This window comes from Myotis lucifugus, unplaced genomic scaffold (assembly GCF_000147115.1).
Source record: "Myotis lucifugus unplaced genomic scaffold, Myoluc2.0 scaffold_596, whole genome shotgun sequence".
Taxonomy (NCBI): Eukaryota; Metazoa; Chordata; class Mammalia; order Chiroptera; family Vespertilionidae; genus Myotis; species Myotis lucifugus.
Window position 1 is genome coordinate 195,096 of NW_005871644.1, and position 14,432 is coordinate 209,527.

At 43.4% G+C, this 14,432-nt stretch overlaps 1 protein-coding gene across 3 annotated transcripts in view; it reads left to right on the top strand.

Annotated features, from left to right (window-relative positions):
* The first annotated feature begins 13,765 nt into the window (after nt 1-13,765).
* Nucleotides 13,766-14,432, top strand: part of UHRF1BP1 (UHRF1 binding protein 1) — a 61,607-nt gene continuing 60,940 nt past the window's right edge. For all 3 annotated transcript variants that reach the window (XM_006104716.3, XM_023745877.1, XM_023745879.1), the window contains exon 1: nt 13,766-14,022. In XM_006104716.3, the coding sequence (XP_006104778.1) occupies nt 13,979-14,022 (44 nt within the window). In that variant the 5' untranslated portion in view covers nt 13,766-13,978. The remainder of the gene's footprint in view (nt 14,023-14,432) is intronic.

The following is a 14,432-nucleotide window of genomic DNA, read 5'->3' on the forward strand; positions in this document are numbered from 1 at the left end:
TGTCAGGCTGAGGGTAAAGAGAGTGTCCTTTTTTGTGTACACAGATGCTCACAGATACCTATTAGGTTTTTATTTATTATTATTTTTTTAAATATATTTTATTGATTTTTTACAGATAGGAAGGGAGAGAGATAGAGAGTCAGAAACATCGATAAGAGAGAAACACTGATCAGCTGCCTCCACGCTCTCTACAGGGGATCGAGCCCATAGCCAAGGTACATGCCCTTGACCAGAATCGGACCCGGGACCCTTCAGTCTGCAGGCCGACGCTCTATCCACTGAGCCAAACCCGTTAGGGCAACCCAGGTCTTTTTAAAAGGAAGCTTTTTCCAGAGTGTATAAGAATTTGTATAGGTGCAATCAGTACTACTAGATATCAAGGATTGAAGAAGTGTAGATGTGGGGTAATATACTTCCTTTTCTGTGGGCAGATCCAAAGCCATGGGGAGTGCAGTTAAAGTTCTAGTTATTTCCACTACCATGGCTCTAATGGTTTGTCAGAATGCCGGTCCCCTTGACTCCCAACTGCCTGAGAAATGGGATCCTTACAGAGGGCCACAGGCTAATTTGGTCCTCCTGTATGGAAAAAGTCCAGTGGTGATTGTTCCAATTACATAGGTTCAGTCAGATGGTGTCTTTTAGGCTCTTAGACACATTTGGTGAAGAGAAAAAAGCCTGGCCTGCCTTAGGTTTCTCTGACAGAAGTGTCCTGAAGGCTGGCCTGGTATATTGGTTTTTATGAAAATGTTAATAAATGTTAACTAATTGAAGTGATTTCTTTCCCTCCCAATTGAAAGATTAAGGTTTAGACTTTTGGCACAGAATCAAATATGGCCTCTAGAATAAATTCAACAGATAAGTGCAGGAATAAAATAATCTGAATGTTATTTCTTGTCCTTGCTCTTTAGAGGTGTGTGTGTATGGAGGGAAGGGGGAGTGGATTTCAGACTTCTATAAACATTGCAAGAACTGTACAACGAACACTTACATACATTTTGACTAGAATCACCTCTTGTTAGCTTTTAACATTTCATCTATTTGCTTTATTATTTGCTTGCTTGCTGTCTTTATATGTTTTTTTGAGCCATTTGAAAGTAAGTTGCTTATACCATGCCTTTTACCATAAATACTTGAGTGTGTATTTCCTAAGAATAAGTACATCCTTTTACACAATCATAGTTTATTTATCAAGCTCAGAAAATAGAACCTTGATTTAATAATTTCATCTACCAGCCATATTTCATTTTTGTCCATTGATCTAACATTGTCCTTATATTCCTTTTCCTTTCCTGTATAGCAGTGATTCTCAACCTTCAATGCCACGACCCTTTAATACAGTTCCTCATGTTGTGGTGACCCCCAACTTCATTGTTACAAATTGAACATAATTAAAGGATAGTGATTAATTACAAAAACAGTATGTAATTATATATATGTGTTTTCCGATGGTCTTAGGCAACCCCTGTGACCTAAGTTTGCATTTTAAACAAACATCCTATCTAGATTTCTGTCAAAAGGAAAGAGGGCAGAAAGAGGGCGTGTTCTCTCCTGTCACATGGCCGCACCAAGCTACAAGCTATGGGAAATGCACTTTTCAGTACAGATGGCCACAGATCCAGATAAAAATGAGACTCTATCATTATCATGGATACTAGATACTGGGGTGGCTGCTGTATAGGAACCCTTCTAGAATCATGTGTTTTACTTAGTCTCCTTTTTTTTAAAAAATATCTTTGTATTGATTTCAGAGAGGAAGAGAGAAGGGGAGAGAGACAGAAACATCAATGATGGGAGAGAATTATTGATCAACTTCCTCCTGCATGTCCCCCACAATGGTGATCATGCACACAACCCAGGCATGTGTCCTGACCGGGAATTGAACTGTGACCTCCTGGTTCATAGGTCAACACTCAACCACTGAGCCATGTGGGCCGGCAGTCTCCTTTTATCTAGAACAAATATTCAGCCGTTCTTTGTCTTTTATGAAACTGACAATCTTGCCAACTTTTATTTAACAGAATGTTCCTCATTCCTCATTTAGATTTGCCTGATGTTTCCTCATGATTACATTCGGGTACATGTCCACAGTTGTATCCCTGATATATCGCATCTATAGGCAGGCACAGTCACAGAGCCCTTGTTGGTGATAGTAATTTCACCTAGCAAGGTGATTATCCAATTTCTCCATACTTGTTCCTTTTAAGTAAGTATCTTTCTCCAGTTGCCAATTAAGAAAAGCCCATTAAGCCCTGGCTGGTTTGGACTGTGGACTGAAGGGTCCCGGGTTCAATTCCGGTCTAGGGCATATGCCCGGGTTGTGGGCTCAATCCCCAGTAGGGGGCAGCTGATCAGTATTCTCTCTCATCATTGATGTTTCTATCTCTCCCTCTCCCTTACTCTCTGAAATCAATAAAAAAAAACATTTAAAAAAAATCCCATTGACTTAGTTCTCATTTAATGGTAAGACTTAGAACACAGCCTTGGCCGGTTTGGCTCCGTAGGTAGGGCGTCGGCCTGCGGAATGAAGGGTCCCAGGTTCGATTCCGGTGGAGGGCATGTGCCTTGGTTTCGGGCACATCCCCAGTAGGGGGGTATGCAGGAGGCAGCTGATCGATGTTTCTCTCTCATCGATGTTTCTAACTCTCCTATCCCTCTCCCTTCCTCTCTGTAAAACATCAATAAAATATATATTTAAAAAAAAAAAAAAGACAGAGCACAGCATAGGAAGCAAGATCTCAAAGCTCTCTGTAAGTACTTAATCAGCTTTCATAGTGACCCTGAGAAGCAGGTCTCCTAATCCTTACCCTCCTCTTTGCTTGTATGTCACATCCTAGTACTTTTGGGGGGTGGTGGTTGAAAGAATGAAGAAATAAGAGGTAGGACAAAGAAAAGTTTTTTAACAAGACTTTTCTTTTTTTTTTGAGAGAGAGAAGAAGGGAGTGAGAAAGAAATATCGATTTGTTGTTCCACTTATTTATACATTCATTGGTTGATTCTTATATGTGCCTTGACTGGGGGTTGAACCCACAACCTTGGTGTATGAAGAGGATGCTCTAACCACCTGAGCTACCCAATCAAGGCCGGTAGAACAAAGAATTGTACCTCTGTCTTCAAATGCTGCATTTGCCCCTTTAGCCCTTTTAACTCTCAGGCCTCTGCTGGTAGAGTGAAGCCTGTAGAGAGAGACATGAAGAAGGGTGACACAGAGCCCAGAGTAGCAGACAGTGCTCATTGCCACCCCAGTATCTAGTATCCATGATAATGATAGAGTCTCATTTTTATCTGGATCTGTGGCCATCTGTACTGAAAAGCGCATTTCCCACAGCTTGTAGCTTGGTGCGGCCATGTGACAGGAGAGAACACGCCCTCTTTCTGCCCTCTTTCCTTTTGACAGTAATCTAGATAGGATGTTTGTTTAAAATGCAAGCAACATCTTGGACCATGAATTAGCAAAGAAGGATGGTGTTAGGAGCCCAGGTCACTAATGATTGAAGAGCTACCAAGAATTGTCTCTTCTACGTGAAAGAGAAATAAACATCTTTTTTATTGAAGTCACGTATTATTCTGTTACATGCAGCTGAACCTAAAACTTGACTAATAAAAAAGATGCTCAGGAGGAGAGTAGTATTGATGAACTTGCCCTAGGAAAGCTTGCCTCAGGTCTGCCACTCTCATATTGATCTCAGTTTGGACACCATCCTAAGTGATGGGAACACAATAGTAAAAGTTTTTCCTCTTATGAAGCTTGCAGTCTAAAGGGAAAATTAGACAGTTAACGTAACAGTGTGGTATGTGCCATGAAGAAAAATAAAACAGGTAAGGGGCATAGGAAGTGCCAGATTAGGGATGACTCTGGGGGAAAGACATGAGGGGAGAGGTGGTGGAGGGCAGCCATGCTGATGTCAAGTCACAACCTTTCCATGCAGAGGGAACAGCAAGTACAAAAACCCTGAAGTGGGAGTCTGCTTACTATATTGGAGGAACAGCAGAGGCCAGTGCAGCTCAAAACAGCTAGAGTGATGGGTGATGGATATATTTATATCTTGATAGGGATGATTTTACAGGGATATACAGAAGCCTGTCAAAACTCTAAAAATTGTACTTAAAAAAAAGTGTACTTTTTTATATGTCGATCGTACCTTAGTAAACGTGTTTTACAAAGTCATAGCTACCGCAAACTAGAAACTATTCTCAAGAATTGTATGGACAATAATAACAAATTTTTTCTACTCAACCTTTTGCTCTTGAGTTTTCTGTAAAATTATCTTTCCCTGTTTGCATAGTCTTTTTTTGGGCATTATGTATATCCTCTTGTTCCATACTTGGCACAGTATGTACAAATGAATAATAATCATGAACTAAGAGATGTGGCCATCCTGCCAAGCAGGCGAAGTACGCTTCTGGGTCTGAAAGTGATCAGCTAGGTGTTTTTAAAATGTATGGATGATGGAATATGACTCAGCAACAAAAAGGAATGAACTCTTGCCCTGGCTGATGTGGCTCAGTTGGTTGAGCATCATTCCATGCACTGATTCCAGTCAGAGCACATGCCCAGGTTGCCTGCTCAGTCCCCTGTAGATGGTGTGCAGGAGGCAGCAGATCTATGGTTCTCTCTCATCGATATTTCTTTCTCTCCATCTCCCGTCCTCTCTCTAAAATCAAAAACATTTTGAAAAAAGGAATGAACTATTAATACAACAGTTTGGATGGATCTTAAGTTTGCTGAGTGTAAAAAAAGCTAGTCTGAAAAGGTCACACTGCATACTATGTAAATGACAAAATTACTAAGATAAGGAACAAATTAATAGTTGCCATGAGTTAGGAATGCTGTTGGAGCAGATAAGAGGCAGTTTAGCAAGAAAAAAACTTTTAGACCATAACCACACTACAGCCAAACACCACAGAACAAAACTGTGGCGCTATCCCCACCCCTGCCACAAATGCCAAGTAGGGACCTTAGACTTGCACCCTTGTGAGACTAATGGAGTGCCCCAGGCCCCTGCCATCCCCATCTGGCAGGAACAAAGCATTGTCCCCTCCTGCCTTGAGGTAGTGTCAGAAGAGGGTTAGTCAGGACTTTGGACTCTCACCACTCCCAGTGGTAATGATACTGCATATACCTCCATGTCAGTGCAGGGCTTGTGGGGAGCAGCAACAAGGTATTCTGCCACTCCTGCTAGGGAAGTGGTTGAGCCTACTGGAGACCTGGAATTCCAATAAGCAATTATGAACGTGCTCAAAAGAAATGAAGAAATAGGAGGTATGAAGAAAGAGATGACATAAAAATGAACCAAATGGAAAATTTGGAATCAAAAAGTAAAATACTCAGTGGATGGGCTCAACAGCAAACAATTGGTAAACAGTAAATCATCAGTGAACTTGAAGATAATAAAAATATCCAATCAAAACACAGAGAAAATAGATTAAAAACAAACAAAAAACAGAGCTTCAGGGACCTGTGGGACTATTAAAAAAAAAAAAAAGACCTAATATTCATGTTAGGAATAAAAGGAAAGAGCCAAAAAAAGGTACTGAGACCTGGAACAAATTATGGTTGGAAACTTCCCAAATTTGTAAGAGACATTGAACCTACATGTTCAAGAAACTTAGCAAACCTCAATCAGGATAACTCAAAATTCACGCCAAGACTTGTCATAATTGAACTTTTGAAAAATAAAGACAAAAGTTTGAAAATAGAGAAAAATGACACCTTACTTTTTGGGGGAAATAATTTGAAGGTCAGCAGATTTCTCACCAGAAACTATGACCACCAGAACGAAATGGCAGAATAGTTTTCAAGTGCTGAAAGAAAACTATCAGTCTAGAATACTATAGCCAATGAAGATGTGCTTTAGGAGTGAATGGGAAATAGATGCTCTCTAATGAAAAACTAAGAATTTACTGCCAGCAGATCTACCCTAATAGAATGGTGAAAAGTTCCGTAAACAGAAATAAATAAATAAATAAGTAAATGGCCCTAGTTGGTTTGGCTCAGAGATTAGAGTGTTGGCTCGCAGACTGAAGGGTCTTTGGGTTCGAGTCCTGGTCAAGGGCAGGTAACTAATTCAGTTGAAGGCTCAATCCCTGGCTCAGGTCAGGGCGCATGCAGAAGGCAACCATACCATGGGTCTCTCTCACATCGATGTTTCTTTTTCTCTCTCCCACGTTCCTCCCTTCCACTCTCTAAAAATCAATGGAAAAATATCCTTGGGTAAGAATTAAAAATTGAATGAATGAATGAATGAATGACTCATAACCTCAAGAGGGGAATAATGAGTCCTGGCTGGATAGCTCAACTGGGTAGAACATTGTCCTGATACACCAAGGTTGTGGGGTTCAATCCCTGGTCAAGAATTAACCAATGAATGTATCAATGAGTGGAACAACAAATCAATGTTTCTCTCTCTTTCCCTCTCCCTCTCTAAAAAAAATTTTTTAAAACAGGAAGAAAATATGGTTAGCAAAAATATGGGTAAGTCTAATAGAGTTTACTTTTCCTGAGTTTTCTGAATTATGTTTGACTAGAGGCCCGATGCATGAAATTTGTGCATGGGTACGGTCCCTAGGCCTGGTCTGCAATCAGGGCCATCTTCCCCGGCTGCTGGCAGATGGTCCCACACCCCATGCCACCCACCCCAGGTTCTCCTTTTGCCATCGGATTCTCCTTTTGCCATCGGGGGAGAGACTGAGAGGTTGGCCATTCCTGCCTGCTCGCTGGTCCCAACCCCGCCACCAGTTGCCCTCTGTGTGGGGTGACCAGTGGGGCGGGGGCCTTGCCCTGGCACCGCCCGCGTCCACTGCCATCCACCCCTGGTTCCCCGTTCGCCATCGGGTGATCGGAGCCTGCTGGCCAGGGGAAGGGACAGAGGTTGGCTGGCAGGCCCCAATCAGGCGATCTATTGGGGCCTGCAGGCTGCAGGGCAGCTCCTGTGTTGAGTGTCTGCTCCCTGGTGGTCAGTGTGCGACATAGCAACCGGTCATTTCACTGTTCAGTCAATTATTATATAGAATGGTTGAAGCAAAAATCATAACACTGGTTGATGTAGCTCTAAATGTAAGTAGAGGAAATATTTATGACAATTATACCTACCAGAGGGAAAGGGAACATTAAGGGAAGTAAGATTTTATACTTCACTTGAACTGAAAGTGGCGAGATGAGTAGACTATGATAAGGTATGAATAACTAATATAATAACTGGACAGACAACTAAAAGCTATGAAAGCTATATACTCAAAGACACCATAGAATCCTTCAAAACTTTCACAAAGCTACACTAATCAAGACACTGTTACTGGTGTAAGAATAGACAAAGATGAATGGAATAGAATTCAGAAAGAGACCCTTTAAAAAATGTTTTTAAAAATTGATTTTTAGAGAGAGAGAAAGGAAGAGGGAGAGAGAAAGAGAAACCTTGATGTGTTCCAGCTGCCTCCTGCAGGCCCCTATCCAGCCTGCAACCCCGGCATGTGCCCTGACTGCAAGTCAGCCTGTGCCCTAAATGGGAGTCAACCAGCAACCTTTTGATGCATGGGAAGATGCCCAACCAACTGAGCAACACCGGCCAGAGCTAGACCCTTACTTTTATTGGTAATTGATTGATTTTCACCAAGATAATTCCGTGGGGAAAGAATATTCTTTTCAGCAAAAGATGCTAAGACAACTAGATATCCACATGCAAAATTATGAAATTGGTCCCCTTTAAGACACCATATACAAAATTAACTCAAAAGGAATAAAATGTAAGAGCTAAAATATACAACTTTTAGAAGAAAACATAGATGTAATTTTTTCAAAATATATTTTTATTGGTTTTCAGAGAGGAAGGGAGAGGGAGAGACAGAAACATCAATGATGAGAATCATTGATTGGCTGCCTCCTGCACGCCCCTACTGGGGACCGAGCCCACAACCCGGGCCTGTGCCCTTGACTGGAATCGAACCCTGGACCCTTCAGTCCGCAGGCCAATGCTCTATCCACTGAGCCAAACCAGGTAGGGCCATAGATGTAAATGTTGATGACCTTGTATTAGGCAATGATTTCTTATATATAACACCAAAACCACAACAACAACAACAAAGATAAGCTGTATATCATCAAAACAAAACAAAAATGTTTGCTTCAAAAGACACCATCAGCACTCATATGTGGAAGTTAACTGTGGAACAAACAACTACCAAGCAAAATAGAAATAGGATCATAAATAGAGAGCAGGCATACAGCTCTGGTGCGGCGGGGAGGGGTGTGTGTGTGTGTGGAGAGATTGAACAACAACAAAAAAGATCTCATGGACAACAGTGTGGTGATGGCAGCAGGGGCTGGGAGTGGGTCGAGGTGGAAGAGGGCATAGAGGGGATAAATTATGATGAAAAAAAAAAAAGACACCATCAGGAAAATGAACTCAGTATGGGGGAATTTTTTTGCAAATTATATCTTATTAGGGATTTGTATCTAGAGTCTAAAAAGTATTACAACTGAGTAATAAAAAGACAAATACCCAATTTAAAAATGGACAAGGGATCTGAATAGACATTTCTCCAAAGCAGATATACAAGTTAACACATGAAAAGATGCTCAATATCATTAGCTATCAAGGAAACATACAAATTCTTAAAATTTTAACAAAAAGAATTCAGCAATATATGAAAGCAATTATACACCATGTCCAAATGAAGTTTATTTCCAGGGTGCAGGCTGGTTCTCAGTTGGTTAGAGCATCTGAATACATCAAAGTTGCAGGTCCCACCCCCTGTCAGAGCACATATAGGAATCAAACAATGAGTGAATGAGTGGGTGGAACAACAAATTGATGTTTCCCTCTCTCTCTCCCCCTTCCTCTCTTTCTCAAATGAATCAATGTATAAATTGTAAAAAATAAAATTAATATAATCCACCATGTTAAAAGGCTAAAATCACATGAACATAGCCTTCAGTGCAGAAAAAGCATTTTGAAAAAATTAAACATTAATTCTTTTTTTTTTTAATCCTCACCTGATGATATTTTTCCATTGATTTTTAGGGAGAGTGGAAGAGAGAGGGACAGAGAAAAACATCGATGTGAGAGAAATACATCGATTGGTTGTTGTAAAAAATAAGGCGAGACTCCGAATTCAGAGGTCCTGGTAGAACAGAAAACATTCAGGAACCAGGCAGCAAGGCAAATATCTTTTTTTAAAAAAAATATATTTTATTGCATTTTTTACAGAAAGGAAGGGAAAGGATAGAGAGTTAGAAGCATCGATGAGAGAGAAACATCGATCAGCTGCCTCCTGCACACCCCCCACTGGGGATGTGCCCGCAACCAAGGTACATGCCCTTGACTGAAATCGAACCTGGGACCCTTGAGTCGTAGGCCGATGCACTCTCCGCTGAGCCAAACCGGTCAGGACAAGGCAAATATCTTCACTTCAACATAGAAGGGTGGCACACATGGTCTGGAAGCACACACACTGAGTAGGTGGTCTCCTTGGCTTTATAATCCCAGACGCACATGACCTGTCCCTCACTCTTGATTGGAGCTCAGGTGCACAGTCTTTCTTGATTGGCTAATTCAAAGGGAGGGGTTGGCCTTTGTCATTTTAAGATGGTGGATAGAATCATAAATTCTATCCAGGGGAGCTGCAAGTCATGTGGCCAACATGGCGGCTGTCTAAACTGTTCTTTGACAGAAAAGATGACTTGTTTATTCTCACAGTTGCCTCCTGCACAAGTCCCGACCAGGGCCTGGGCCGGAGAGGAGCCTGCAACCAAGGTACATGCCCTTGACTGTAATCGAACCCGAGACCCTTTGATCCTCAGGCTAACGCTCTATCCACTGAGCCAAACTGTCTAGGACTAAACATTAATTCTTTTTTTTTTTTAATATATTTTATTGATTTTTTTTTTACAGAGAGGAAGGGAGAGAGATAGAGAGTTAGAAACATCGATGAGAGAGAAACATCGATCAGCTGCCTCCTGCACACCCCCTACTGGGGATGTGCCTGCAACCAAGGTACATGCCCTTGACCGGAATCGAACCTGGGACCTTTCAGTCCGCAGGCCGACGCTCTATCCACTGAGCCAAACCAGTTTCGGCTCTTTTTTTTAAAAATATATTTTTATTGATTTCAGAGAGGAAGGAAGAGGGAGAGAGAGATAGAAACATCAATGATGAGAGAGAATCATTGATTGGCTGCCTCCTGTCTGCAACCCGGGCATGTGCCCTTGACCGGAATCAAACCTAGGACCCTTCAGTCCGCAGGCCGCTGCTCTATCCACCGAGCCAAACCGGCTAGGGCTAAACATTAATTCTTGATATTAAAAATTCTCAGAAAAATAGGAATAGAAAAGAACTTCCTCGACTTGATAAAGAGTATCCACAAAAAAATCTACAATTGATAATATACTTAATGGTTTAATAAAGGCCAAATGCTTTCCTTCTAAAATTGGGAACACAGAAAGTATGTCTGCTCTCATCAGTCCTATTAAACAAAGTGCCAGGAGTTGTAGCCAATTCAATAAGGCAAGACAAGGCAATAAAAGGCATTCATATCAGAAAGGAAAACATGTTCTATGTACTAAGTATATCAATGTCAATATCCTGGTTGTGATATATTATACTAAAGTTTTGCAAGACATTACCATTGGGGGAATTAGTTAAAAGGTACAGGGATTTCTTTATATTATTTCTTACAATTGAATGTTAATCTACAATCATCTCAAAATAAAATGTTTAACTTACCCAGCAGTCATGGCTCAGTGGTTGAGTGTCGATCTATGAACCAGGAGGCCACGGTTCAATTCCTGGTCAGGGCACCTGCCTGGGTTGTGGTAGGGCACCTGTCCAGTGGGCGGGGGGCGGGGGGAGGGGGTGCAGGAGGCAACCAATCAATGAGTCATGTTTCTATCTCCTCCCTTACTCTCAGAAATCAATAAAAATATATATATTTTTAAAATGTTTAACTTAAAAAAAAGGTATGGGTTGCCCCTAAATCTCTTTTGTTTTCATATGCCTTGCATTCTTAGTATTGCAGGGAAAGATAAATGAATTATACTATTGATGAGAGTATGAACTCTCCTATTCAATGATCCTTAGGCCAGATTCTTTTAGAGCATGAATTTTTTCTTTCAACAAGAACAACGCATTCACCAGGCATGATGAGTGGTTCTACAGGATGCTGCTGAGTATGAGGCAGGTTTTGTTTTACATAGCTAATGTCAGATGTCTAAATCAGCTGATGGGGTGCTCCAAGAAAAGAAGCTTAAAGTGCAAGAAATTGCCCTGAGGCCCTTTTAGCTGACAGTGGAATTGGGAAGGAGTGATATGGTCAATAATCTTGGCAAGAAACCCCTTCCATAGGATCTATTGGTATGTATTCTGATGAGAGGTGGGCAGAGGAACAAATAATGATATACTGTGCAGTCCTGTTGGAGAGGATTGGGTCATAGAGCACTTAAGCTGAGGATGATTTGGTTCCCTTTAAGAAGGTAATTTTGGGGGTGCTTTTGGGGAAAATTGAGTTTGCTATGACCAAGAGACAGGCATAGGCATGCATGAAGTATGTTGATTATTGTTTTTTAAAAGTATATTTTTATTGATTTCAGAGAGAAAGGGAGAGGGAGAGAGATAGAAACATCAACCATGAGAGAGAATCATTGATCAGCTGCCTCCTGCACGCCCTGCTGGGGCTGGCCAGTGGACCCTGAGCGATAGATGAATGGATTACTCCGACACAACGTTTGCTGTGAAAGAGAGGGCTAAGGGACAGCCTGGCTAACGGAACCAGGCAGCCTCAATTGCCTGCCTCCTTAGGCTTTTATTGTAGCAGCAGTTTGAGATAAAGTTTCTTTTATTTATTTTATTTTTTTAATTAATTAATTAATTAATTAATTTTTTAAAAGTTTCTTTTAGATACAATCAGCAGGGTAAGTAATCTTGGGAGGACACATGTGTTTGTAGTGTCTTTTAAGCAAGGACACCTAAAGATTAAGCACAAGGATTGCAGTAAACACCCGGAGGTCTGCTCATGCACAGACTTGTTTGGAAAGGTCAAGGAATAATTAGGGGACTGCCTTCAGCACTTCCCTAAGTCGGAATTCCAATAAACAGGGCAGGTGGCTTTCTTCACACTTCTCTTTTCTCAGAATGTCCTCCTTACAAATTTCCCAACCAAGTCTCATGCTTCCCCACAATGCCCCACACTGGGGATTGAGCCCACAACCCGGGCATGTGCCCTGTCCTGGAATGGAACCCTGACCTCTTGGTTCATAGGTTGACACTCAATCACTGAGCCACACCGGCCAGGCTGATTATTTATTTTTAAAGTTTCACATTTATACAGTTGACCATGCTTAGATTATCTCTGGAATTAGGTAACAAATGTTTTGGGGAGAACTGAATGGCTGAAGGACAGGAAAATTTATCTTGATTTGTTTTATTATGTGTATGCATTAGCTATTCACAAAAGTGAATACATTTAAAATTAAGTGGTGGCCAGATTAACCATAAGGCTGTTGTCTGAGTGAGAGTACTATTTTGATCAGGTTTTTGCTTGAAGGTTTAAAGCAGTGGTTCCCAAACTTATTTGGCCTACCGCCCCCTTTCCAGAAAAAATATTACTCAGTGCCCCCTGGAAATTAATTTTTTAAAAATTTTAATAGCAATTAAACAGAAAGATATATGTATTAATGTTTCTACCTTTTTCATAAAATATAGTAAAGAAAGGTGTAAATTAGAAACATTGAAGTTTGAAATTATGAAACTATTTATTGAACTCAAAATAGTAAGGTAATACAAAAAAAGTTAAAACAAATGCACCTGTGGCCATCACCGCCCCCCTGGATCGCTGCAGCGCCCACCAGGGGGCGGTAGCGCCCACTTTGGGAATCACTGGTTTAAAGTCTAGAACACTGCCACCTTCCCGCCTTTGCTATTGGGCCTACAGATGTCCCTGGTATATGGGTTATACTTTTTAAGTATGTGCATGAAACAGAGTGAAAATAGCACTGGACTGAGAGAAGACTTGTTTCTGGTCCTGAGTCTTAGTTGTGACCTTGAGCAAGCTCTTTCAACTACTTCCCTGGGCTTCAGTTTCCTTCTATGCAAAACAAAGAACTTGTTCTCGAATGTCATTGGTAATTTTTAGAATTACAAACTGTCTTATTTTCTTTTGGGAGGGGTGTACCTGAGTGTTGGGTAAACTCTGGTTAACCAGGTGGAGGTTAAGAGGGGCATAACGAAGATGACTAGGCGCCCCTATGTTTTTTGGTCCGAAGCAGCAGACCCCGTGATGCTATGGACCTGTGAGGTCCCTGTAACTACTTTTCACTTCCCACCCTGATTCCTGGAGTGGAGTTAGTTGTTGTTCAACAAATAATGAGTGCATGTGTGAAGGAAATGAATGACAAGTGGACCTGGAACTGTGCCATTATCTAGCGAATTCCTGCAAAAAATTACAAACACCCAGCCTTTCCTCCAAGGCTTCAAGGCGACTTCCGGAGTGTGAACCACTTGCAGTTCAGAGGCGAAGCCATTCAGATCTCCTTCCGCTGAGAGGCTAGCGGTCCAGCCGAGGGAGAGGGCGGAGCCTCCTCGCCCCGCCCCTCGTCGCGCCCCCGCCCCTCGTCGCGCGCCCTGCCTATGACCACGAGCCCCGCCCCTTCCGCGCCCCGCCCCTCGTCGCGCGCCCGGCCTCTGACCACGCGCCTCGCCCACGCCGCCGCGCCCCGCCCCTCGTCGCGCGTCCCGCCTATGACCACGCGCGCCTCAGGCCGCCGGGAGTCGGGCCGGCAGTGCGCTATCTCTGCGTCGCTCAGAGCTGGCGCCCGCCGCACCGCGCAGGTGGGTGGGATCGCGGCGGAGATAGAGCGCCCGGGCCGGGGCGGGAGAGCGCCATGGCAGCGGCATCCAGTCCCCGCGCCGCGGCGAGGTGAGGGGCTGCTGCTTCACGGCTGAGGAGGCCACACCGCCCACTTGCTTTCCACGCGGGACGCGGCTCCGGCATGGCCGGAATCATCAAGAAGCAGATCCTGAAGCACCTGTCCCGGTGAGAGCGCCATCCCGCAGCGGTCCCGGGCCCTTCCTAACCCCCTTCGGCTCCCCTCCCGGACGCCGCGCCACGGGCCGGCCTCCCTCTCTTCAGCCCGAGTCGGGACTCCGGGCGGCCCCCGCCTCCGCTCGAGCTGGACAGTCTTCTTCCCGCTCCGCTGGCCCCGACCGTTGTCACCACTCTGTTCTTCCGTCGCCCTGGGCCCTGGCGCTGGTGCCCGGCACCCCCACGTCCCCCGCAGCCTACCAGCCCCTCTCTCCCCCCCGACCCTCACGGATCCCCGGCCGCTACCCCTCCCTCGGCTCCCACACCGCCGAGCAGGTCACGCCGACCTCCCTTGCACGTGACCGTCCCTCCGAGGCCCCCACAGACTGCACCCTTTTCCTGTCGCGCCCGGGCTGTGTTCC